The 27,225-nt window shown below is 43.7% G+C and overlaps 1 protein-coding gene and 2 long non-coding RNA genes across 3 annotated transcripts in view; 1 reads left to right on the top strand and 2 right to left on the bottom strand.

The window, feature by feature from the left end:
• The window catches only part of LOC146174929 (uncharacterized), a 225,624-nt gene that overhangs the window by 178,899 nt on the left and 19,500 nt on the right, over window positions 1–27,225 (bottom strand). Inside the window, exon 2 of the mRNA XM_084583296.1 lies at window positions 12,340–12,478. Within this exon, the coding sequence (XP_084439422.1) occupies window positions 12,340–12,444 (105 nt within the window). The 5' untranslated portion in view covers window positions 12,445–12,478. The remainder of the gene's footprint in view (window positions 1–12,339; window positions 12,479–27,225) is intronic.
• Window positions 8,754–27,225, top strand: part of LOC146174928 (uncharacterized) — a 61,362-nt gene continuing 42,890 nt past the window's right edge. The window contains exon 1 of the long non-coding RNA XR_014701700.1: window positions 8,754–8,860. This is a non-coding gene — a long non-coding RNA (uncharacterized LOC146174928). The remainder of the gene's footprint in view (window positions 8,861–27,225) is intronic.
• On the bottom strand, window positions 18,150–25,578 carry LOC146174930 (uncharacterized). Its single transcript, XR_014701698.1, has 3 exons — window positions 25,467–25,578; window positions 23,443–23,592; window positions 18,150–18,587 (listed from the first exon to the last, which is right to left on the bottom strand). It is a non-coding gene; the product is annotated as an uncharacterized LOC146174930 (long non-coding RNA).

Below are 27,225 nucleotides of genomic sequence, written 5' to 3'. Positions count from 1 at the left end.
ATTCAACCTTATCGAACCTAGGCAAGGATGGTAGAACTGCACTACTTAATTAATTCAATGATATATGGGCTTCTAGTACTGTTCCTGAACACTGGAAAATTAGCCGCCTGGTTGCTCTTTTGAAGCCTGGAAAGCCTCCTCTCGAACTTGCCTCATACCGGCCAGTTGCCCTAGCAAGCTGTGTTGGAAAAGTTATGGAGCGCATGGTGCTGGCAAGACTTGACTGGTATCTAGAGAGTGATGATCTTTATCCGAATATGATGACTGGATTTCGCCGCGGACGCTCTTCCATTGACAGCGTCATCGACCTTGTGGCGACAGTAGAACACGAAAAGCGTCACCGTCGACTAGTAGCTGCTGCATTTTTAGATATAAAGGGAGCTTACGACAACGTCCTCCATGAAGCTATTCTTGATGGACTTGACGACGTGGGAGTTGGTGGCCGGCTGTACTTGTGGATTGTAAGCTATCTCAGCGGCCGCTCTGTTTACATGACTACGCCTGAAGGAGATACTACCCACTTTCAGGTCGGTCGTGGAGTTCCACAGGGAGGAGTTCTCAGCCCAACTTTATTTAACGTTGCGCTAATTGGCATGGTGAGTGAACTGCCAACTAACATCCACATAAGTGCATATGCTGACGACATCTGCATCTGGGCCTCTGGTTCGACGCGCCCACAACTACGTGCGAGACTGCAACGAGCTGTGTCATCAACATCGATGTACTTACGGCGTCAAGGTTTATTTTTAGCGGCAGAAAAGTGTGCAGTGATCGCGTTTACGGGAAAATGTGTCAGCCGCTACCCGATTACCCTTCATGGAGTCGTAATACCATACGTCTCCAGGCACAGATTCTTGGGAGTAATTATTGACCACCGACTATCTTGGTCGAAACATATTACTATGGTGAAGAAGAGGCTAATTAATTTTTGCCATGTACTTCTTTACATAGCTGGCATCAAATGGGGTCCAACTGAGCGCTCCTTAATACGGCTTTACGAGGCTCTGTTTGTTGGCTACATCCGGTACAGTCTCCCAGTACTCTCTAGTATGAGCATTTCCTGCTTGCGGACTTTAGAGAGCGTGCAAGCGCAGGCACTGAAAATATGCCTTGGACTGCCCAGATGCACCTCTAACAAAGGCACAATTGAAGAGGCACACGCTCGCCCAATGTCCATATACTTGTCGCACGAACCGCTTCGTGTATATTTGCGAGCTCTTACAAGACACCGTTTTCACCCACTCAGCAAAATTCTGAATGAGCGGCCGGACTGCAGTTTTACAAGGGCACTCCGCTGCCATCAGTCGCAAGTACCGACAGGATATGCCCTCCCATATCGTCCCACCCAACCACCATGGACGATGGATAAACCTTTGGTGCACCTTCGTGTTCCCGGAATACTAAAGAAATCAATGGTACCAATTAGTGGACTCAAACAACTTACTCTGGCACACATCTGGTCAGAATATCCCAGTTATATTCACGTATACACGGATGGATCTGTGTCAGCACAGGCATCCGCTGCAGCTGTGGTCATACCAGCTCAGAAAACGACTCTGCATTTCCTTTTGGGACATACCTCTACATCAACCGCTGCCGAACTTGTAGCCATTCGGGAATCTTTTCGCTATATATATGGGGAACCACCTCAAAAATGGTGTATATTCACGGACTCGAAGACTGCATTACAAATTTTGGAAAACTTCTTACGCCACACTGCCTATCAGTCCCTGGCACTAAACAATATGGAGCTCATCCCATCTGCCCAGCTGCATGGCCACATGATAATGTTTCAATGGATTCCTGCCCACTGCGGCCTCCATGGGAATGAGCAGGCCGATGTTGAAGCGAAAAGCGCACTCATCAATGGCTTCCAAACAGCTGTGCCTTTTTCAAGAGCGGACACGACGTGTCTTCTAAAGAGTTATATGAATATTGCTACAGCAGCTTACTGGGCACAACCAGACGCCCGACACATCCGTCTAAGAAGGCTTGATCGAACATCTAAATTTAATGTTCCGCGTGATATTCCGCGTCATCAGACGTGTTTGATACATCGACTTCGTTTAAACGTGGCTTTCACGCCCAAGTACTTACATTTAATTGGACAGATGGACTCACCGGAATGTTTAACTTGTGGCATCCCAGAGACTGTGGACCATGTATTATTGGTGTGCCCAGAGTATTCGAACGAAAGAAATGTGCTAGCTGCTTCCTTGAAGCGTTTAGACAAGAGGCCTCTGTCGGAGGAACTGCTGCTGGGCGCTTGGCAGGACAAGGGGAAGGGCGTCCAGGCAGTGCGCGCTCTTTGCCGTTATTTGAGCGCCAGCGGACTTGATTCACGTTTGTAAAACAAGCTGCTGTGTCTGTATATATATTTCATATGCCTTCTCCCACATTGTCACTCATCATGACCTTCTTTCTTCTCTCCTTCCCCTTCCCCAGTGCAGAGTAGCAGGCCAGATTTGAATCACTCGGGCCAACCTCTCTGCCTTTTCCTTTCAATAAATCCATCTATCTATCTACCTCTTATAGACCCGTTCTTGGTAAAAACCTTCAGGCGATGTTGTAGAATTTTTGAAAACAGCAGAAAAAAACAATTCTAGGTTTCTCGGTAGACATCAAAGATCTTTATTATTCCATTCCCCATGATGACCTTCTCAGTTGTATCAGTCAATGTATAGATAATTTCGGCGCGGTTGCCTATCAAAATGAATGAGGCATTCCTGTAGTAGGTTTCTTGGATCTTTTATCAGCGTACCTTGAATCAACTTTAGCCGCGTGGAATGACCATGTGTTTCGGCAGAAGCAAGGTATCTGCATTGGATCTGACATAGCGCCTGTTTTAAGAAACCTGTAGCTAGCTAAACTTGACAATGCTATTAATAGACGGCTGGAAGGAACGAAGATCCTTAAGGTCTTCCGGTTTGTTGATGATTTTCTGGTGCTGTTTGATTCCAGTCATGATATGTTTAATCTGGACGTAGAAGCAGCCTAAAATCTGCTTTCACAGTGCCTGGCACCCTTAGTTTTAACTCATAAGCGGCCCGAAAAAGACGTGTTACAATTCGTTGAACTCATTCTCGAATTTAAGGTAGATCATATATGTTCGTCATACAAGCCCAGGGGCAATAAGCCCATATTTCCGTTTTACTCAGCCCCACTCCAAGCTTGTCAAAAGGAATAATGTTCAAGCTGTTTTCAAAAATGCTTTCACAAAATCTTACATTTATTGCACTGAAAAAAGTTTCTGAAGGCAGACAGCCAGATTGGAACAAGCAAGCTACCCTCCTAAGCTGTTGGCCTCTGTTTCTGAAGGTATTCTGAATAAGTCAAAAAGACCTTTAGCTGAAAGACAACTGATGCGCAGAAAGAATATGGTTGTTTTGCCATACAAGCACCAAATTTGCCACAACCTGAGAAAAATTGAAAAAAAAGTTGGCGTAGAAGTAGTTTTCAGTGCCCAGAGCGTTTAGCACGTCTCTGCAATCGCGTAAATAAACCTAAAAAAGTAAGGAACATTTGCACCACTCGCCACCAGCAGCCCTTTGTTCAGTGTTCTAAGTCAGTTATTTATTCCATTCCTCTGTCTTGCGGGAAAAAGTACATTGGTCTGACGGGTCGTTGCTTAAACGAGAGATTGAAAGAACACAAATACAGTGTAACCGTTCAAAAGTTGCGCCACCGAGGCATTCGCTGTAGCGATTGTGAACATGCGGAATCAAGATGCTTACCAGAATTCGAAAAAACCTCAGTGATAGGGAGACACGTCGATAAGCTAACACGCGAGATTATGGAAGCTGCCAGCATTCAAAGGATGAATGATCAGTGCGTAAGCATGCCTTCAATTCTACTGTCAGAAAAAGAAGTAGCCTTTCTGTCAAGGTAGTATAGATTTTAATAGAGTTCGAAAACTTTCACCTCTTTTTGGTTGTGTTTTTTAGTCGTTTATCACTGGTCATCATTTTTGGCCGTGTTTTTTTTTTTTTGTTGGGCTTTTATCCTGTTATCGTCATGCTCACAGTCCTGTTATTGTTTTTATTTCTAGCATTCAAACCTGTTTACCCTTTTCATTGCGGTTAGTGCCATGTTCACATTCTTGTTTGTACAAACATTGTTGTGTTTTTGCTTTTAAATGTTCATCTCTCTTTTTTCTGGTTATCGGCACTGGAGATACCTTTCATGCAGCAGAAATAATTTATCAGAGCTTATCCCTCATAACAGTTTTGTTGTCTTTGACCAATTCTTTCTTCAAGAAAGGTTTTTTAGCAGTGTTTTGCTCCCTGCCTTGATCACGTGTTCTGATAGGCACCACTTAAATACGGGTCACCTTCTTTCGAGAATAAATGTTGTCAGTTCAGCGCGCCGTCCTGTCTACCTTCGTTCTCTTGCGTTGCGTCCTGTTCCGCGCTGTGTTCCCAAATATGGATTTGAACGAACTAGCCCAACAGCAAGTGTTGCGTAATAAGGTTACCACCAGCGATGCGGATTAGCGGGCAATCCCAAGCGGTCGTCACTTTCTTGAGCAGGGCGGCGAAGGCTCTACTTATGACAGAGTAGTTGGCTCTGGTGTCTACTAGGGCGGTAATATTGCGTCCGTGGACAGTAACGGCGAGGTCACTTGTTCATGCCCTCGTATTGCATGTTGGCTTCAGTGTTCGATCTCTACTGCGTCGTTTGCTCAGGTAGCAGTTAGGACACACTGTTGTCACTTACTGGGCGGTGGTGTTAGCTAACATGTAGTAGCGTCGTATCGATGTCCTCGTCGTGCGTATCGGCGGGGTATTGGTGGAAGTATCGTCATTCGTCGTCGGCGGTGGATGATTTTCATTCTTTCGCCGTTTAGTAACCTCACCTCCAAAGGATGCGGCCTTTAGATTCCCCTACGTGGGCTAGGTGATCGCCCTAGCATGTAACCGCGGCCTTGGGACGCAAATCGGGCATTGAACGGCGATGGGGAGCGTGACAGATGTCTTGCCTGCGCAGGAAGTTCTCGATTTCCCGTGGTCGCAGGGGTGGTGGGGTGTCGACGGCGAAACCGGTGAGGCCGATTCGTCGGTACGGGCAGTGGCGTAGAATGTGGCAGGCCTCACCGCCGTGGAAGCATAATGACCGGTTGTTCGCAGTCCTCCAGGTATCGCTCTTCTTGGGGCTTGGGGTTCGTTGGTGGGCTTGGGGGCGGCTTTCAGGAACGGGACGATAGCGGCGACTGCTTGGAAAGTCACGTCGGAGCGCAGGACGACGTAATGCAGCAGCATAGTTCACCGCGGCTGCTTCTTGCACTGGAACCGTCGGAGCCGTCGCTTGAGCAATGCCCAGTGCCTGCTGGACTTCTTGACGGACGACGTCCGCGAGCGTCGCAGTCGTCGCGTAGCAGTCGTCGCGTAGAGGTAGAGCGTTAGCCTCGGGTGAAAGAGGACTGTGGTACGAATTCCGGAATCTAAAAAACAAACGCGCGTCAATCGAATAGTGTTAACAGATTTGGGGTGTGACCTGATGACGGTGCACACATCCCTAAAAGCACTCCGATGATGCCGGAAATCAATTTGGAAACACTGGTGCAATAGTCCGACGTACCCTACAATGAATACTCCGATAAAGTCCCAGCCCTCAGTCCTCCGGTGCTGCAGACCAGCTGACCACAGCAGTGGATAGACTTGTGACGAAGCGGAGGTTACAACGAATGTCTGGATCCTGAATTGCCGTCATGTGAAATTGACCCTGCAAAGTGTAACGATAGAGCCCTGGCTAGTTATGCTAGTTTAGCAGTCTTCTTCGATGAACTGACGGGCATTAAAGGAATATCATACGGCTTAGTGAGGTTACGAGGCGAAATGAGGCATGTCCTGTGTTATCGAGATTTAGCGGGCCGACAAGAACAAGTAGAAGGGTTTTGTCATTCAGTATATCGCTGGTAGCATAAATGAATTGTACACTATTAATGAGAGGGTGGAAGGCATCATCATCATCATCATCATCAGCCTGACTATACCCACTGCAGGGCGAAGGCATCTCCCATATTTCTCCACTTAACCCGGTTCTGTGGTAGCTGCATCCACTTGACCCCTGCGAACTACTTAACCTCATCCGCCCACCTAACCTTCTGCCGCCCCCTGCTACGATTTCCTTCCCTTGGAATCCAGTTTGTTACTCTAAGCGACCATCGGTTATCCTCTCTTCGCACTACATGTCCTGCCCATGCCCATTTCTTCTTCTTAATTTCCACTAGAATGTCGGTAACTTCAGTTATTTCTCTGACCCACTCTGCACGCTTCCTATCTCTTAATGTTAACCCTACCATTTTTCGTTCCATAGCCCTCTTGGTTGTCCTCAACTTAAGTAGAACTCTCTTGGTTAGCCTCCATGTTTCAGCCCCATAGGTGAGTACAGATAAGATGCAACTGTTGTATACTTTCCTCTTAAGCGATACCGGTAAGCTGCTAGTCAAGCATCATAGTTCAGCTTAATGAGCTGTATATACTCATGGTTGCACAGGCCTACGGGCCTATATATAGTCGTGATGGCCAGAGAGTCTAAAGCGTCTTCAGAGCTGTAGAGTAGGCAACCAAGAAATTAAAAACGCGGAATACTATACTGATGGCCGATTTCAATGTTCAGGTAGGCAGAAAGTAGGCTAGAGACGAGGCAGCTGGTGACCATGGCATTGACTCTAAGAATTTGTAGACCTAGGCAAAAGTTTTATTAAGACAGGCAAAGTACGAAAGTTAGAAACCCAACAGGCATAACTATAAAAATGCAATCAATAGGTGCAATGTGTCGATTATAAGTGTGCATAACATGAATAATATCGAAAATGTTCTAATAACCGTGGGTCTGAAAGCACTCAAATTGTAATTAGGCATAATGAAAAATTCAGATGTATGCGCTGAGGTACAAGGCGGTCAGTATGATACTAATTTGGACGAGATAGTCAGTAGCAGAGGAGCTCTATACTGACCTATACAGTAGCCAGAGTAGTCAGGACATTGGTGAGATTATGAGCAGTTCAAAGCAGTCTGACGTTGCGCTAGTAACGAAGAATGCTTTAGAGAGTATGAAAATGGAGGAAAGCAGGTGAGTAGAAAAAATTATGTAAAGAATTGTTGAAGGACGCAGAAAACATCATGCTAGAAAATTTGCCACCCTTTCTCCCCAATGCCTCGTGAAATTGACGGTACCGGAATCATGAAAGAACGCTAATATCATCTTGATTTATAAGCAAGGAGAAGCTAATGACTTGGAAGATTACAGATCAGTCCTCTGACTATTCGTTACATAGAAGGTATTTACTAAGCTAAATGCTAATAAAATCATGGCAACCTTAGGCTTTAATCAACCGGAAGTCAAAGCAGGTTTTCACAAAGGTAGTACTATCGATCCTGTCCACGCTGTCAACTAAGTGTAGGAAATTGTGCGGATTATATCAAACTTTTATATACAGTATTCATTGATTGCGAAAAAGCAGCCATGCAGGCGGTGAGAAGTTATGGATTTACATCCTGTATGCGCAAGTACTTGAAGAAACATAAAGTGGCTGCGTAGTAACATAAATCTGAATAAAGAGAGTAATAAAACTTCCTATAAGGAAGCGTGTGTGGTAAAAAGTCACGATCTCTCAAATACTATTCACAGTTTCCTTAGATGAACTATTCAGAGGCTTGATATTCGAGCAATTAGAGATAATGGTATAGAGAGAATGCCTCAGCAATCTGCGATTGGCTTATGTCATTGTCTTGTTAAGCCGGGATGAACTAAATAAAATAAATAAATGATTGAAAACCTCAAAAAGAAAAGCAGAAAGGTAGGCTTAAAGGTCAATTTCCGAAGGCTAATATACTACTCAGCAGCCACGGGAAGGAGCCGCTCTGCACAATAGGAAACGAAGCATTGGAAATAGTTGGAGAATATGTCTACTTGGGACAGGTAGTAACTGCAGTTGAGGGCCATGAAAAACAAATATCCAGGAAAATAAGACTGGTATGGAGCGCATACGGCAAGTTCCCAAATTGTATGACTAGCAGCTTACCGGTATCGCTCTAGAGGAATGTATATGAGAGCTACCTCTACCGATATTGATGTATGGGGTGAAATGTGAAATCCTTGAAAACGTAGAAACGAAGAGGACAGTGCATTAAGCTATTCAACGGAAAATGCTAGGTGAAACGCTAGGACACAGGAAGCGTGCAGAATAGGTCAAGAGAAATAGCTCGACTAATGAAATAATAGTGGCCGCCAAGTAGAAGTCATGGGTATGGGAAATCCACAAAGGTGTGAAGAGAGGATGAGCGATGCTATAAAATTGTGACAAACTGAATACAAATCAAAGGAATTCAAATACAAAGGAATACAAATCAAAGAAAGCAGAGAAGGGCGTTGCAGAAAGTCAGATGGGATGATGATTTTAAGAAGTTCACAGGAGTGAAGTAGATGCAACTAGCTTAGGATGGAAGAATATAAATGGACGCATATAAAAGGGGCCTCGACCTGCAGTAGGTATAGCCCACCTGATGGGGATGATGATAATAAGCCAATATTTGTCGACCCATATTTGCAATCCTGAAGTCGAAAGTTGCGCCGTTTTTCCCTTAAAACGTATCTGCAGGTGAGGTCGGTCTAGCTCATGTCAACATTTCGCGAAACAGAATCATGAAAGTAGTGTACAAGATATTTCATTAGCCATGAAAGCTGATTGTTCAGGTAGAGTCAGATAGCTACCAAATACCCTAATTTTCCTTGCGTTTGCTTTCTGTATAGGATCCTTGCGCTGCCCAGGGGGCGCCGCGGAAACAGTTCTAAATAGCGCCCCCTAGGCGTCTGCTGGGTAGTACAAATCGCCGGTGTCTGCATTCGAATGCATGGAGTCAGTATTGATCCACCGCTTGTTTTTATTACGTATAAATTACAACAAACTTAAGGTGCTGAAAATTCTTTTAGGGCTGTCACGACGTAAAAAAAGGCAATAAATAGTCCAACGTCAGGCACTATACGACATGCAGCAATCGGAGGCGAAGTCTCGGCGCGCTGCCAGTCGACATAGCCAGGCGAGTGTCGCGCGAATTCGTGGAGCTCTACGAAACCTTTACACGTCGCTGAGCTGAAACAAGTGGATACACAAAACTGCAACACGGATAGGCCGCGTAAACAACCCCTCTGAGGAACAAAAATCCTTTCGATGGGCACCTTGAGCCGGCCGTGCATAAGCCGTTGGGGTTTGCGTTCAATGCATATCATGTGATTTTTTAAGTTGGTCCTAAGCTGGTTTTTACTTTTTTCGGACCGTTTAGCTGATAAGTCACACTAGTAATATTTTTAAATACAATCCACGTACTGGAAAGTCCCACAGAAAGCTGAATGGGACTGCAGAATTCGAATTACACCGCGGCAAGCGCTTAATTGTGTTCGTCATTAGGTGTACGCAGATATAAGGAGGCACGCCGACCTCGTTTTACTGCTCAACTGCTAATAGCCTTTGATTGATGTGTTTGCAGCTCTCGAGCCAGAGCTTTTGCCTGTTGGGGGCAATGGGGACTTTCCATATTAGAATTAGGCGCTCTATCAGATCAAGGACGCGCGGTCCATGACCGAAATGCCATTTACGGCTGCTTAGTAATTATAAATATACCCTACATGACGTCTATTACTGTTTTCTCTTGAAAGTGAATGGCTGCTTTCATCGAGATAGCAAGCAATTTAAGTAAACTCTAGTTTATCGTCCTCACCTTTCGTTGCTTGACGTACGCACGTGCAGTTCTTACACAGCTGTCAAAACTAGCATAACGGACGGTTTCGCTCTCGATCGGAGATAAACATGTAAACATATAACTGTACTCTATACAATTTCAGCTATGAGCTTTCGGAGCGGGCAGCTTAGAGCGAACGGCGTGTCTCTAACCAGTGCACGCATGCACATGACCGCCCGTACCAATCGCATCGTATAGCCCCGTTCCGTGCGGCTTGAAAGAAAGCAGTAGAGTTGAACAAGGGAAACTGTTAACTTGTCCGTGGCACCTTACGATGCAAGAGAAAATGGCAGCGGTGACGATGTTTCGGGACGGACGGTACACGCAAGATCAATGCCGCATGCTTTGAAGATTTTGCCGGAAGGCAGCCGCAACGCTTTTTTTTTTAATGTTAGGCCACTACTGGTTCACAGTGATGTTCATGACAAGTGATGACTCTTTTCATGCTCACAAAGGGGCAAAAAGAAGCACGAATCGACGTAGAAAGCCTGCGAGATAAGCGTTGCAGCATAGGCAGAGCCGCCGTTGTCCTAGCCAGTCAGGCTTTTCTTGGCCGTCACGATGTGGCGCCATCCTACTCAAAACTCCAGCGCAAGGTCCCTATAGTTTGGTTACATTTGGAGCATTTTGGCTTTCCTGGGCGGATATTTTGAATATATGAATTGCAGCAAAGTATGTTAGAAAAGCCTGTCTTATATATTGCTTCATTGAAAATTTGTTTCTTTATAGCAAATATTTGCAGGTAATAGATAATATTGTAAGCAGTACGTGATATTTTTATTCCGAGACGCTATATTCATATGAATTAAGGTAATATTTTGCTGCTTTTTTATATTGGTACTAAGTCATATCCCACTACATATGAAGCTCGAACAGGTTTTCCAGCTCAATCTCTTCAACGTCGTTCAACAAATCTCGCATTTTACGTTCTTGCAACCTGATTTCTTCGTTTTTGTTTTCTCATACATTTTTCATTGCCAGTTGTGGCATCTCATTCCACTTGACTACGTGGCAGCGGGCGGCAGAAAATCAGGGTAACCAAAGGGCCGACTAAGTAGCTCGCGAGCACACGAACCGAGCGCTTCCCAACGCGGACTCGGATATCTTCATGAAGGTAACTCCGACATATTCTGATATCCTGAATTATTATAAAGGAACGAGAATAAAATACCCTCGTCCCCACAGCGTCTGAAATCAACACGAAGTAATTTACTGGAGGAAACTGCAAACTGGAACCTTCCCTAATTTACAAATCTCAAGTAAGATGCTCCCGAACCAATACAGGGACGTCTGTCCATGGTGCGGTGCTTTACCCACCCTATATCTCATCAATGCGATAAAAACAAAGCTTTCCATAAACTACAAAATACGAGTGCATAACAGTGGGAGAGTATGGTCTCTTGCGTCAACCCAATCCTCCAAAGAGGTCTGGTCATCCATGCCCAGCGAGCAGCAAAACTCACTGGTGCCATGAAATAGGGGCGCCAGCCAACCCTGAGAGACAGAGCTACGGCATCGACGCAGAGAAGGTATATTGCCGAAAGCTCCATCGAAGGTGGAGGAACGTTGTCGGCAATATACCAAAAGTAGAGCAATAAAGTTTATCATATACTATCCTAGGCATTTTGATGGGTTAAGATGGTCGTAGGGGTGAAGCGGATGCAGCTAGCACAGGACCGAGTTACCTGAAGGAAAATGAGAGAGCCCTTTGTCCTGCAGTGGTATAATCAGGTTGAAGATGATGGTGGTATATTGATTTAGGGCTGGCTGAAGTAGCTGTGTGCAAAGTTTTACTGGAATAGGAAGAACACATTGAGAAAAGGTACATTCACGTTTAGGTATTCATAAGCAACAAAAAGTGATAAAAGTAATATTTATGTTTGTATACTGCTCATGGATGCTCGGAATTCCCAATTGGAATACATTTCACTGCTGAATTTCTTAAAGGTGTGTACAAACTCTTCTTAGTGTTGCATTTTATTCATTATTTTTCTATTCTATCAGCACAGTCGTTGAATTCTTTCATATAAACACGCTGATTGTCCATTCGGTCGAGGGTAGTATCACAAAACACATTTGTAACAATTCGAAGGGCCTCTAGAAGAGTTTTTTGGCTGAATTACTGCCATAGTCATATGCTACAGCATCGTTATTTGCTGTCTTCAATGTGCATCACTGACAACTGTTGCCGTAGAGCAGCGGCACCAGATGAGACCGTTGGCCGACTCAATCATGTTCCCTGTTCATTCATGAAAGTATTTGCTTAAAAGACAGTGCATAATATGCATGTTTGAGTATAATGTCAAATCTATCTTATCTTAAGCCGTTATCAAATGACTACAACACAAAGGGCAGTTTGTGACTTTGGTAGTCCCTTGTAATTGCATCGCACACTCGCTACAACATGCACAACCTTCAGCATGACATGCTTACAGCGCAGTATAAATATGCTTTATTTATTTTTATGATACTCAGTTGAACCAGCCAAAATCCGCGCCAAACTACTCTCGCCCCATGGCCAGTTATAATTTGAACAGAGAAACGACATGTGTCCTGTTGGAGACTGTGCCAGGACAACACTGGAGCTCTCGCGTCTTACCGTAAAATAGGTGTGATAGCCGAACCGCCATCTCCTACCGTTTAGCTGCTCCAGTTGCTCATTTGTTAGTTCAGTGAGGTGCCGGTTGTACAAAGAAAGTGCCATGTCGGTATAATTTTTGCCACGTCAGAAAACGCACCTGCAATGAAAGCGTATTTAAATAAGCACCTCATTTATGCTTTGTGCGAAATGAAAAACCGCGTCATTATTCATGGACCGGAGAATATAATACTTCTACACTAAACTTTCCATATTTGTCATATCTATTTTTTGAATAAAATTGAAAAAAAAGAGGAATCAAATTTATTTTTAATAAAACCTAATTGGCAGTTGATGAGGTTCCTATTGAAGCGAAAAGATTGGTCGGAAAATCGATATGCAGAAAACTGGGGAAACGTTAAAAAGCCTCGGGAAGGAACAGAATTTTAAAACAGGTCGCGAAGCACTGGATGCGGTAGGCTAACATGTGTTTTTAAAACATGTAGTAACATCTTATCTGCGCCGTGAAATGGAAAAACTAGGATAATAAGATTGGGACGTAGAGCATTTGGTAACCTCTCGTAGTGTATGACTAGCACACTTACTGGTATCGCTAAAAGGGAAAGTATACAACAGTTGTATATTACGTGTACACACCTCTGGAGCTGAAACGTGGAGACTCAGAAAAATAGTTTTACTTTGAGGACGATACAGCGGATTATGGGACAAAAATGGTAGGCGCAACATTATGAGATAAGAAGCATGCACAGTGGGTCAAAATAATAACTCTAGTTAAAGAAATTCTAGCGGACACCAAGAAGACGAAATGGGTAAGGGCAGGGTAGGTAGTGAGAATAGAGAATAACCGATGGTCGCTTAGAGCAATACATTTGGATTCCAAGGCAAGAAAAGTGTAGCAGGGCATTAAAGAAAGTTAGTTGGGCTGATGAGGATAAGTTCGCATGGATCAACTAGATGCAGCAAGCACAGGACCGAGTTCATTGGACAAATATGAGAAGTGCCTTCGCCCTGCAGTACGCTAGACCGGCTGGTAATTATCATGAGGTTGAGGTTCCTGTTTGTGGGCAATATAGAATACATAACTATGGCAGTGACGGAGCTTGATCCAAAATATCAAGAGACGCGACCTTAAACAGAAATTCCGACCTGATGTTGAGGTCGCAACCCAACCTGTTGTCTCACCTTACGCGCACAATGTGCGCATAACGTAAAAGTCACCAGGGAACATGGCGTCAAAAAGGTTCTCTCTAACCCCAAACATTGGCTAACATGTGCATATGAATGAAGGGCAATATAAAAAAAGGTATATCAATGGATGCTGCACGAAAAATGTTAAGGCGTATGTCAAATGTGCCACCGGGGACATTTCTGAAATCTTATCATGCCGAGAGGTATACATCAGCCAAACTGAATGTTGAGTGAATTAGCACGTAGCAAGCATAAACAGACTATCAAAAACAATCCAAATTGGCATCTACCCGTCCACTACCAATCTTGCTATTCCAATCGAACGTGTGAATCAAAGCACACAGAAATCATGATTTTGAACCGGTAGAAGTACACTCTCGCCCGCGAGCTGTTCTAAGCCTCTTGAAGCGCTTCAAAAGACTGAAAATCGTTTCGAAGCGTTTCAAAAGGCTGGGTCAAGCTGCGTCACTGACAACTCAGTGTCTCATTCTGGTGGTAAAATGTTACTTAATTTATTAGACAGGAATTACCTAAAGGGATATTCATACGATTGGCACCAGTGTGAAGGCTTTTAAAGGCACTTACTTTGTCACTTTGATATGCATATGGTAAAGCCTTCGTCATTAATCGTTTCGAAGTTTAAGGAGTTCTGACGTCAACCGTCCTGTCCGTGTCTATCTGCGTATTCTTCTTTCTTATCGCCACGGAACCTTTCTTTTTAGCTCTAAGAAGCATTGCTGCTCTTTAGTGCGAAGTGGTACACTTTGTATGGTTTGTGCACCCTGCGCGAACAAAGCGCGTGGTTTCTGCCGCAGTTTCATTCATTTGCGACCCGCTATTGTGTAATTGGAAGAGGAAGGGGATTTTTTTCTTGTTGCTGACCCGTTCCGTTTGTTCGCTATTACAAGAATCACTCTGAATCATCGTCCTGTTTTTCTCGCCATTTGACCTCGCGTCACCAAAGGGCAACTCCAAGATACTGTCCACCTGCATCCTTCGAGATATGCCGAGTACGGGAAGCTAACGCTTGGTTGTCATCGGCACGAAAAGCAAAAATTGCGGGGACTTTACTTTTGGGGATTTTTATTGCGAAAGCAATACTACTCTAGGTTGCGAGCCTTCGGCACGGCGCGGCTGCACCCACGTGACGCTGTGACGTTACAACCCACGTGACATTAGGGTGAGATCTGGGTTACCAACTCAAGCAGTCGGCGTAGCGCGGTCACAGCCACGGCACAGCGCTCGACCTCACACCCCACGTGACACAAAAGCGGTCGGCATGGCGCGCTAGAGGCGCAGCTCGTGCTCGCGTGATATATGACGTCAGGCACGTTCATATGGGTTGGTTAGAGCGGGGCTTTTTATGTGGGCTAACAGGAGCTGCCAACTTAGGTCTCTCCTTTCACATGGGACGGTTATGTCAGAATCAGCCTGCTAGGACCATGGCACTCGCTAATGCTTTCGGTCAATATTTGTTTCAGCAGCGTTGAACCCTTGTAATTTTTTGTAAATCTGCGTATCTTCTACGTTGCTGTCTTGTTTTTTTCCCCGGATTATTCAACGCGACCTACAGAGTAAGCAACTATGCACTCAATAATATTTGTGGATGCTGCTTTTCTAAACGTGGACAGATACAGTAGTCTTAAAGCGATTAAATATCGATATGAATGGGGGAAAGTCGGCACACAGCGACTGGGTGGTTGTACAGCATACGGTATGAATGCCAGCTCCACGTCCATTGCCGCGCTGAAATAAGAGATCACAATGTCTGCCTTCTAAGCTGTGGAGTGTCATAGTTGCGCTGACGTGGTCATTCCCACTATTAACATGATGCTAGTGACGCTTTAATCTCAGACGGAATTTCCACATCTTGCAATGATTTGAAACTTTTTCACTGCAATGGCCTTGTGAAATGAGCACCTAAAAAAGGCCCATCAAATGCTAACGCCTGTGGGTTTTGAGAAAAAGGAGCTTAGACAACCGCAAGAACAACAGCTTGGTAGCATACAGCAACTGCCGCGCAAACCCCCCCTTCCTACGCGGACAAACCTTTTTTTTTACACATTTCACCCCCTATGCAGGTATTACAGGAAACTTGAGGCCCAACCTAATAAGTAATTGAATGCATGGTGACGACTCAAATCGAGCTCAATCAAACAATGACATAGGTGGCGAATACAAAAATAAAACTGCGGCTCAGCCCATCGGGGCTTTCAGAACTGATGTCCTCGCGGCTTACGATGACTATTCTTGCACGGTCTAAGCTCGAGCGCCTAGGAATACGAGCCAGGGAATATACCACATTGTTTCGAAGTTGGCGCTGAGTCCATTACGACATGTCACCAGCGGGTGGTGCCACTTGCGCCATACTTCTGGCGCTCCTCGTGCGCTCAGTTTCGGTTCCTTGAAAAAGGAAAAAGCGTCGAATTTCAACGAGCTGCATGGCTCAAGAAAAGTAGTTTTTCTCCGTTTCAAAAATTGATTTGGTATCATTTCGTCCACGGCTTCAAACTGCCCATTAGAATTAGCAGTCCAACTACGATAGCTATTAGGTCAAATAATGAAATTTTGGTATTTAAACTCATAAATAGAGACGTCTAGCAGCAAGTTATGGCCCCTGGGGCAGAGTGTGTGTTCCTTCAAAAATTGCTTGCATGTTTTGAGTCTATACGTTTATTAATATTACTTGGTCTTTCCTGTAACACCCTGTAAATGTATATTTTAAGATACAGGTTTATTATAGTTACTGGGACAGAATGTACAAAACGCAGAGAAACGTTCTTCTTTCCATATGTGACGTACGGGTACAACACTGCTGCACAGCCAACTACCGGTTCCTCTGCGTTCTGCACATTCTGCCCCAGTACCTATATGAAACCTCTTTCTTACCTTATCAATATATTGTGGTTTAATAGGCGACAACGAATTGAACATTGGTGCAGGAGCGAAGCAAACGACAATGAAGACAGAATAAAGTAGGGCGTTCCAAGGAACGACCGTGTTTCTGCTTGTTCTCCTTTACAACGGCGCAGTCGACTAGCGTCAGGCCAGACCAGGACCTCCCTGACCCACTCCTACTACATAACGGGCGGGCAATCACACGGCCAGCTCACTCGGCGCCTGGGACTTCTATCCCTTCCGGGAACGGCGTCCATGCCGCCTCGGCGGATTCGGCCCTAGCCCTTCTTCCTGAAGTCCTCTCCACCCTCCGAGAGTTATCCGCCTTTTTCACTGCAGCGCTCGGCCGCACCTCACTGACATCTGGGTGCCCATTATTGCTGATATCGATTCCGGAGTTTCGTGGTTTCTCTGATGACACCGAATCGTGGGTTCAACTTGTCGGCGCTGCTGCCCGAATTTTTGCCTGGTCTCCTGCCACAACTCTAGCAGTCGCGGAAGACCGTTTTCGTGGTGCCGCCCGCGCCCGATACCTATACGAAGGCCGCCGCTACACCAGTTGGTTGGCCTGGATTGCTGCTCTCCTTGCTGCCTTTACACTCTTGGCCAGCGCGTACGACGTCAAATTCACAACAATGAGATCGCGGCGCCAGGCTCCAGGTGAAGACATTGCCCTGTACATTTACGATAAGGTCTACCTTCTTCAGGCCTGCAATATCGAGTGGCCCGGGTCCGCTGCTAAGCAATACATCGTCGACGACCTTCACGATGCCATCCACATATCCATTATGACCACTCTGGACACCGACAGCCTCTCCATCTTTGTCCACTGGGCGGTCGCCTCGCACGAAACCGCCAGTCAACGCGGGGTTCTTGCTGCCGCCGGGACATCCGCAGCACCCCAGCATGTTGCCCGTCCATGCATAAATTTCCAGAACTATCCTCTTCCTTTCCTGCTTGCGCATGTCGACGGCGTCGGGTAGTTGACCGAACCTGTGACAGCGACGCTCAGCGAACGGCGTTGTTCCAACGTCATGCACCCGTCATGCTCAATACTATTCTCCACTTCAAGGCTCGATTCAAAGCGCCGTTTGGTGGGCGTCCTGGTGTTTGCCGACTTGTCTGCTGACCCCGTCTTGGGTGCGGACTACCTAATGTTCGAGGACGTGGCTCTGTCCATCGAAAATGGCGAAGTGCAGCTCCCAAGCAGCACACCAGCATTGGTCCAACAATGGTTCATCACTGGAAAAGAATGGCATCAATATTGGACTGATATTGGCATTTGGGCATTTTACTACATTCTCCATTCTTGGCCCATCTTTCGTTCCAAGATTGGTCCAGTGTTCAACCAAGCTGGAGCCACCAATGTAGGCACAATATTAGACTTTCCATTCATGCACCATGATTCTTGCCAATACTGTCCAGCTTTATACCATCATTGTATTACCAATATTTGTTTAATACCAGCTATTCCATTGATGGCCCATTGTCAATGCCAATATCATACCAATGGTTAGCCATTGCAGGTGCACTGGCTACTCCATTCATGCCGCATATTGTCGATACCAATATTAATCCAATGGTTTATGGTACACCGGCTACTCCATTCATGTGCCATTGATGATGTCAAGATTACACATTTTGTGGCACTGCCTGTGCAGGCCATAAAATGCAGCCTTTTTCATTCTAGCCCTATTCGTGACAGCACATCGAACTTGCTGGGACAATAATGGCCTTTCAAATAGGAGTGGCCATATAAATTCAAATTGTTGCTCATGAGCAACCAGTAGATATTCACAAAACAAGGGCATGGTTCACAAAAAGATAATATTTATTGCAATTGTTACTATAGACGGCAGTTGTTACTAGCCAGCGCTGAGGGCACACACAGCAGCAGTTAGCGGGGCAGTGGCAGGGTTGGTCAGGGCAGGGCGGGCTCTCGGGAAGTGGAAGGGGCCAGGGAGCTGGAGGACACACTCATAGGCGTAGTGAGGGGGCTGACCATGCAATTGCATTCACAGGTGGCATGCCTGGTTCGCCAGGGGAGGTTTCAGCATAACGCCTTTTTCTTCCACCCCCCCTGTCACAGGAACCAGGCAGCTACCTAGGAATAAATGCGTGTGCCTCCAAATCGTCCACCCCAACTTTTTCGCAAATGGCACCTGCACAATAACAATGAGGAAACAAAATTTACAACACTATTACGAGGCATATAAAATCGCGCGCATTATTTTAGGAAGATGTAGAAAATTCCAGGATTCATGTACCGAAATTTATGGTCAATGAGAAACACTATACTGATGAGTTCCAGACTAGTTTCAGCTGCCTTGGGTTTATTAGGATGAAAGACGCATATACATTGCATAGCATGTGCCCTGTTGCATTTTGATCGCCTCCACAGCAATACGGCTGAGACAGCCAGTGTTTCATCCCACACTAGGAATTAGTGCTTGATTATCGGCTGTCTCCGCATATGACTGGCGCGCTAGTTTTTTGCCGCTCCTACGCTTTCTGCGATGTGCAAACAGTTTATACTAATAATCGTTACCAAGAGAATGTTCGGCGACCATTTTCATTTTTTTTTAAATGGCTAGATATAATATACACGAGCGATCTAAGCCCACGACTGCTGCACTGGCCGCTGGTTAGCTGATATACGCTTTTGACTGGTTTTGTGGGTAGTTCACTTAAACGGGAGCTCACATAAACGGGTAGCTCACAGGTGCATCATTTTTACACATATACTGCTTGTCCAAGCAAATTTGATCCAAGGGATAAAAAAAAATTTCGGAGCCAGGCAAAGGAAACCAGATATATATTTCTGGAAGCTACCTTGAGCGCCACAGAAAAGGTTTTGTTTGGAATCCTTATTGACATTATTTACCTAAATTACTGATTAATGACTTACACGATAAATGGTGTTGCTACTTTGAACAGTACCGGCACAATCCACGTTTGATTATTTGTGATAAAGAACCCTCACGTCTGCATTATGAACGCCAGATACAATAGGAAACCACGAAAATACAGAAATCTGATTCCCGGACAATACAATTGAGGACTTGGCTTGGCTCGACAGCCCTGTGTAGCGTTAGACCTACAATTTGCCTATGGTTTCTTCGTCCGCGCCAGCACATCGTCCAACAAGACTGTATTTGTATTTTACAGCTGAAAAATACTGTTAAACTCATTTATATTCTTACCGCTTTGTAGTCATTATCCGCATTGCAAAGTTCGGAGCGCTCATTGTAACTCGAGCCTTCATGTGCGCCAAAGGGCCGACGCGAAGCAACCATCGCCAGCATATCACCCTTACTCATGCATGGGGCAAGCAATCTTAGCGGCAGGTTGTTTTGTCCGCTCAAAATCATGTTGTGAGCAGCACAGTTGAGGTGCGCGAATGGGCTGGTAACGGTTTCGGTATCTACATAACCCGGAATTTATCTACAGCTGGAAAAAAAGGTACACATGAGGTTTCTAACCGCAAATATTGAAACAGGGGTTTCCGAACGTGCTCACCGACTCTGTAAGTCCTATTTATTGTCTAAAGTGAATATTTAGTACTTGAAGCGAATAACCTCACTTCCCCACGTACAAAATAAAAATTTTCTGCGCTGTCCTAAGTGGCTGCCAGCAATGCACCACCGGTTTCCATCGTCTGTTTCTAATGGTTTATTTATAACCCTTGGCTCAAGCTATGGGGCGCAGCAGGTGTAATGTAGCTTGAATAAAACCTGCAAGAGATCATATATATGGGTAGATTTGTAAGGTTTACAGATTTCACTTACAAATTCTACAGGAATCGCGTCACTGCGGCCTTTCTTTAAAATTGACACGTAATAGCGCTATATTCGTGGCTAAAATAAAGTAATCAACGCATTAATTCAGCTTAGCAAATGCAGCTGTAACAGAAAGTGAGGGCTGGCTACACCTAAGGTGTGCCTAGCTTTCTAATTTTCTTAGATGGCACAACCGTTCGAAATATGGAATATTAAAAAAAGCCCTTGATATTGGCTTTCTCACAGCGTATTATGGGTGCCTTAGATAAGAAACATAATCGAGGTCCCATGGCCATCTTTCGTTTCCAATGAAATTCTTATATGTGGTGGGCAAGTATCTAGGCACAAAAAAATTAACCTTAGTTTTTCAAGATACGCGTAGTTTCCTCGAAAAAAAAAAAACAATTGTATGGTATATCTATAGAGGTAGAAAACGCTGTTTTTGCCATTTCAAAATGTTGCAAGTTTGGATGCCATGATTTTGTCATCTGCTCTTTTTTACTCACTAAATATATGCAGGTTTTATATTTACAAACACTATTAGAAACCTATTTTGTTTTTGCAGTTGTGTTATTAAAAAATCACAAACTTCGCTTCAGGAGCGATATGCTGCCAAAATAATATTCATTTTTAACCTTATGTACTGGCATATGATGCATTAGGTTGGTTGCACTAAATATGTTCTCACTTCCTGACGCATGTTCTTAATTCCAGGCAGTATCTGGAGCTCCAGACCACTAGGTGTGTTCTCCACAACGCATCAAAATTGCTCAGAATTCGAAAACAGCAGTAAAGGGCAAATTTGCTGCAATTAAAAAAAGATCATCTTCGATTTTCATTCAAATCCCTCTCAAAAATCTTCAGTACCTCAAAAATATCACGGACTAAAAAGTGTTGCGTTATACTGTTTAAAAATGTAACATTAAATATTAAACCGAGTGCTTGTGCTGATAATGGCCAAACTCAGCCTGCATTCTTGCAAGATCCAATAATATCTTGGCACAGAAACTATTTTTCTACATTATCTAGGTTCCATTCTTTATTTCTGAAAAAATTTGAAGCTCTAGATTTGTGTGTGTATCTGCATATTATTTTGAAATTGGACAAAAGTAAGAAAATGGTAAAATAAGGAAAACTGATTAGAATTGAAGAAACGGCCGCAACATCAATTTTTATCAAAATCTGTGGAAAAAATGCAAAGTACTTTGTTAATTTGAGTCAGTAAATATATTGAATTCTGCAAAATGTAATATTAGAAACATAAAAATGCTTGTTTTTGTTCTATAGATGTGCTTATATGGCTCCCCCTTATGGAATAGGCATCAAAACTTCAATTTAGTATTTGCTTAATTTAGTTACATTTTACCTTAAGTAAAATTTAAAACATTGTCAGCGCTTAACACCGTTTTTCTGCTTCTGGGACAAATACTTAATATAGCTTAAAATAGTATTAATTCACTATTTCTGTCAATTTCATGGCAGAACGCAAGTGAAGGCTGAACTTTTTCTCTGTCCTGCATTCTTTTTTATTGCTAGGTGCAATAGTATTCAATCTAGGTTATTAATATATTATTCCATTTTTCAGCTTTGACCACCACTAACAATACTATATTTTTGAAGATGATTTTGCAATGTGTAATTTTTATAATTACAATCTTAAGCAAATCGCTTTCCAGCATAATACTTTTGGTGGCGTTACAGAGAACACACATAGCAGCTTAGAGCTCCAAATTCTGCCTTAAATTAACAATATGACCTGCGTAATAAACACAGAATATTTTAGTGCAAACAACGCAATGCGTCACGCCAGTATGTAAGGTTGAACATTAACATTTTTGTAGCGCGTTGTTCTTGAAGCAAAGTTTGCGATTTTTTACTAAATCAACTGCATCAATGAAACACACTTTTAATACTTCTTATACAAGTAAACGTTACCCAAATGCGGTGAGTAAAAAACAGTGGATGACAAAATTTTACGCAACCAGCCGGCCTCCAAACGTGCAACTTTTTGAAACGACAAAAACGGCGTTTTCCAGCTTTAGTGATAGGCGTTTTTTTTTTTTTTTTCGAGAATACTACGCCGCATCTGGCAAACCTAAGGGTCATTCCTTTGTGTCGAGACATTAGCCCACGACATATGAAAATTTAATTAAAAAAATGGTCATGGCACCACGATTACTGTTCCTGTCCGAAGACATCCATATTTGTTTTCATTTCGTCTCTTCAACAGGCTGGTTTAGCCAATGCGGTGAATAAAAATATCATCGCATATATTAAAGATTTTCGCGCTATATGTTATACCTAAAGCTACCTATATTGTCACAACTGTCATACATTATTTGTAGCTGAAACATCACAAAAGGGCTTCGATTGCAAATTGTTCGCTAGTTAAATAGACGTACGAGATGACACACGTATACTTTGTAGAATACAATTTAGGAAAGAGCAGATACAAACTACAGGCGAATAATGCTATGATATGGAGCATATGTATTACTCCGGTTAACAGTAAAAAAATCAACTTTTAACATATTAATATATTCGACAAACTATTGCATGCTCACATAGGAACACAATTAATGAGCTCATCCACGCATCTAATGTCTATGGGCATTAGACGTGTGGATGACTTCGTTTTATTCCAATTCGTGTGTCACTCAAAATAACTGAACGAGAAAAAAGTTAATGTCTACACAATTTTCAGTGAGTATACCACAAATTATACTAAGGTGCTTCATATATGTCACATCACCTAGCAAGTGAAATGGGATAACAGAAGTAATCAGACTCTAACCCTGATCAGCATTTCGCTTTTGCGCCATCTTTCTAAGTTTTTAGGCAGGCTTTTCCACTGATTATCCTCTTCTTTATACCCCTGCCACCCACAGGACACAAATCTTCTGGGGGTACCGAACTGTTGGTTTTCGCACCAGTGATACAACTTAATCGATCCATTTATACGTAGAAAACACTCTCGATGCGCACCTAAAAAAAGTGACAGCATGTATGTGTAGGCGAAATCATTCACCGGCGATTTAATAATATGATTTGAACAATAAAATCAAAGGATCACACTCGAAGTAACAAAAAAGTGGTGGAGAGATAGGAATTGAAGCAATGAAAGGCGGTTGCTTTCTGCAAAAAGCCAATAGCAAGAGGTCCACCGTCTATAAGAATAGGCAATAAAAATAAGGCATATTTAAAGGTGCATGCAACAGTTACAGTGATGCAGTGCTACCATTTTTTAGGCAGGCTTTTCCGCTGATTTTCTTCTTCTTTATTGCCCTTCCAACCACAGGACACATATCTTCTGGGGGTTGTCGGTTTTCGCACCAGTGATACAACTCAATCGATCCACTTCTACGTAGAAAACGCTCCCGATGCGCATCTAAAAAAATGAAAGCATGTATGTGCAGGCTAAATCATTCACACATGATAAAACAATATGATTTGAACAATGAAATCAAATGATCACACCCAGAGCAACAAGAAAGTGGTGGAGAGATAGAAATTGAAGCAATGAAAGACGGTTGCTTACTGAACAAAGCCTATAGTAAGAGGTCCTGAGTCTATAAGAATAGGCAATAAATTAAGGCACGTTTATAGGTGCATGCAGCAGTTAAAGTGATGCAGTGTTACCTTTCTGTTTCACTGCAGTGATTGGTATAAATATTACAGCAATTGCTAGGCATCTCAGGTAACCCCATTGAAAACTTCATCCAAAGTACCGAGGAGCAGTGGCGTGTTATTTGCAGCTGTTAACGGAAAGACAGGCTGTCCTATGAGTGCATGCGCATTTCCTCCTTTTTGTATACTTGAATAAAAGCGACTGAACAATGAGTGTTGTAAGAGGTGCAGCGTCCCTAGGAATGGGGAACAAAATTAAGTTTTAGTAAACAGAGGTACAAAAAGAAGCAAATATGCCTGCAATAATAGCATGATGGCCTACCTTTTGATCAACAGCTGTAAACAACCTGTCACTGCCAGTCGGTTCTTTAGATAGGCTTATCAATGCCAGAGCTTAAAGCTAAGAGCAATATGAGTAATGTTTATTGCGGTCACGGCCGTAAACAATTCTAGCAGAACACTCCATTACTGTAACTATTCAACCGTCCATTTATACATATCGTTCATTAAAGAACCATGCACATCATATTAAGTTGCTCTTTTCTACTCCCAAATGATTTCCTATAGAATTAGAATACGTGGATCGCTGCTTCGGTTTCAACATTCTTGCACGATGGCTATGGCGTGCACTTCATGCGTACGGTACGGCACGTGAGGTACAAAGAGCTGTAATTGCCGAACAGGCGGACCTGACGTCCTGTCCCATTTCGCCTGAAAGTGCGCGCCGTCATCGAGCGCTTCACGAGCAATATTTCGGACGATATGGTTGCCTCATACCGGCCGTCAATGTTTTGTACATTGTGTCCCGCGTGCACGTTGTTTACTTTGCAGTGACAGGGACGCAGTGCACACACGGCTGATGTGCCTTTTTGCTTGTATTGTTATTTTCCCCCGCCCTCGAAGCGCGTCTGCGAAATCGCTCTCTTATTGTCGCCGCTTTCTGATAACGCCCTCACCTGAAGGCACATGGTCAGAAGGGGGGCGTCGATTAAGAAAATTTTGAAAAGGGGCTCACTTGCGCTGTTCACGGCTTTCAATTCCTCAATATGATATTAACCATTATAAAAGTGGAGGTTCATTATGACTTAATTATAGCCTAGTTATCAAGCGGCATCACGCACATGTCTGCCCCACTGTAAAATTCGCTTGCACAGACGGCACGAACAGTTTTCAAAACTTCGTCTGTACATCTGAAAACAAAAAACTGCCCTTAACTCTTAACAAAATCCAAAAACTGTGTGAACATGGCTTCCTGCGCGCAGAAGAGAGGCTGTCCAAAATATATGTACAAAGCCGGGCGCATAGTATCTGGTTACTAATTGATTGCGGCGCGCTGCACAGTCAAAAAACTGCGCAAATAGCTGCCTGCAGTGTTCTGTCACGTGTTAGTTGCATACACACCTGTTACGCACGGCTCCTCTATTTTCGGCGCAAATGCTATTCATATCGCAGCCAGCAAATAAGTCCACGCACTTATTGCTTGCATGTAACCCGGAAGAAAATTCGCTTAGTTCTTGAAGTCATGCTTCGCGCAGTTGTTTCGAGGAGAATAAGGAAAGAGAACATTTGGGACTGGTAGGAGATTATATAGAACCAATTATGAAGCAATGGCATGCTGCAAAGATATATACTCACGGTCTAAGATGACGGCGTTCACTGAGTCTGATAATGCCGATGGTATCCCGCCGTTGCTGTAATCCGTACTCCGGCGACATTTCACAGCTCAGCTATTCACTGATATGTAGCAAGCACCAACCGGAGCACATGGAAATGTATAGGCGCAAGACAAAAGTATGCACAGCACAATGAAAAAGAAAATTAATGAGGGAAGAAATTAAAGAAAGGTTTAAGAAGCTGTCACAAGTCTTGTAGCGTCTCCAACAAGCTCTGAAATGAACGCTTCAGGAGGAGGCCGCACAGCAGCGCAGCTGGGGATGCTGTCTGTTGTGTCTTGCACGTAGACGCGTAGGCGAGGGGGAACAACGACCCGCTCAACCAGCGCGTGATTCCCGCCGCGGTGTTGTGTTCGCAAGGGCTGCGCGTGGGAACGAAGGACCAACGACCCTCTCAACATTCCATTCGTCCTTTACCCAGCCCTCTTCTGCTTGCACCGGCCAGCCGTGACTTCGGACCGTGCCGATGAGCGGCCGCCAGCGCGCACCGCTCGAGTCGAGTTCTAATAAATAGTTTTGTTTTGTGTGTTCGCAAACGCATTGTTTCTTCAAGCCAACCACGGACAAACATTTTCTAAAAAAATAGAAAGCCTCCCCATCTACCATCCACATTCTTGAGTAAATCCATACAGCTGGTGCATCGACAAATGCGCGCGTCCCCTCCCTTTCGCCACCTATGATCGAACAAAGGATGGTCGTTCGACCTTTTATATTTACTTCAAAATATTATATACTGTTGCGTGATGACTGATTAATAATGTCAAAGAGGTGGAGTTCCGAGCTTCTCTTCTATTCTGGCCAACTTTGGTTATAGATTATACAAATTATGCTCAAGTTAGCTAGCTGAAAATTATCCGAATAAATATATACATGTTTTTATTTGTATTCAGTTAATGTTCGCTTTTCGGGTATGAGTAGATGTTTTTATAAAAATTCTAAACATCGGCCCAGGAAACAAAAATTTTCCTAATTTGCAGGCCTTTATTTCAGAAAAGGTTCATGGTAGAGCAGCAATAATTCCACAATATGTTCTCAGCATAATTATCCGCAAACAGCTAAAGCTCATATTTTTATGACATTTGGATACAGAGATACGATCGCGCTAATTTACAGAAAACAGCGAACATTGAAAATTTTTAGGAAAACAAAAACAGTTTTCACATTGTTTAAACTTTTTCCACCTATTCTACGCTACCTCAGTTTTCAAAACCATTAAAACACCTTGCATAATTTTGTTGCGCAAGTAATTATGGCCACATCGATAAAGCCTTTGTCCAATTATAGCGCACCGCGCTGTTCTGAACATTCTACGGAATTTGTGAATTATTCAAGGTTTTTAAATTTTGGCATATAATTTTGTAACAGGGAGAAATATATTTACAAAAGAGGATTAAAGATATATATACATTGAGGAACAGCCAAGGAGCCAGGCTACGAGGGCCGCCCATTCGACGCACTTCTTTTTCTTAATCTTCCACAAACGAGCGCGCCACTTCGTCCTCATCATTCTCCAGCTGTAACAATATTTCTTCGCTCATGTTTTGTCTCGACTTCGCAAATCGACGGTGACAGACACAGCAATGAATGATTCAGAATCAATTTTGTGCGCGTCGAGGTCCTGAAGCGCTGTGGCATCAGGCAATACACAGACGTTTTTCGCAATCACCTTCACCTTAACGCGGATTGCACAAAAAGACGATAACGTTCAATGAGCAAGCAAC

Source organism: Amblyomma maculatum, chromosome 11 (genome assembly GCF_055883805.1).
Source record: "Amblyomma maculatum isolate TAMU_Amacu chromosome 11, ASM5588380v1, whole genome shotgun sequence".
NCBI lineage: Eukaryota > Metazoa > Arthropoda > Arachnida > Ixodida > Ixodidae > Amblyomma > Amblyomma maculatum.
Note: the sequence above shows the minus strand (reverse complement) of the source record. Positions and strands in the feature narration are given on the sequence as shown.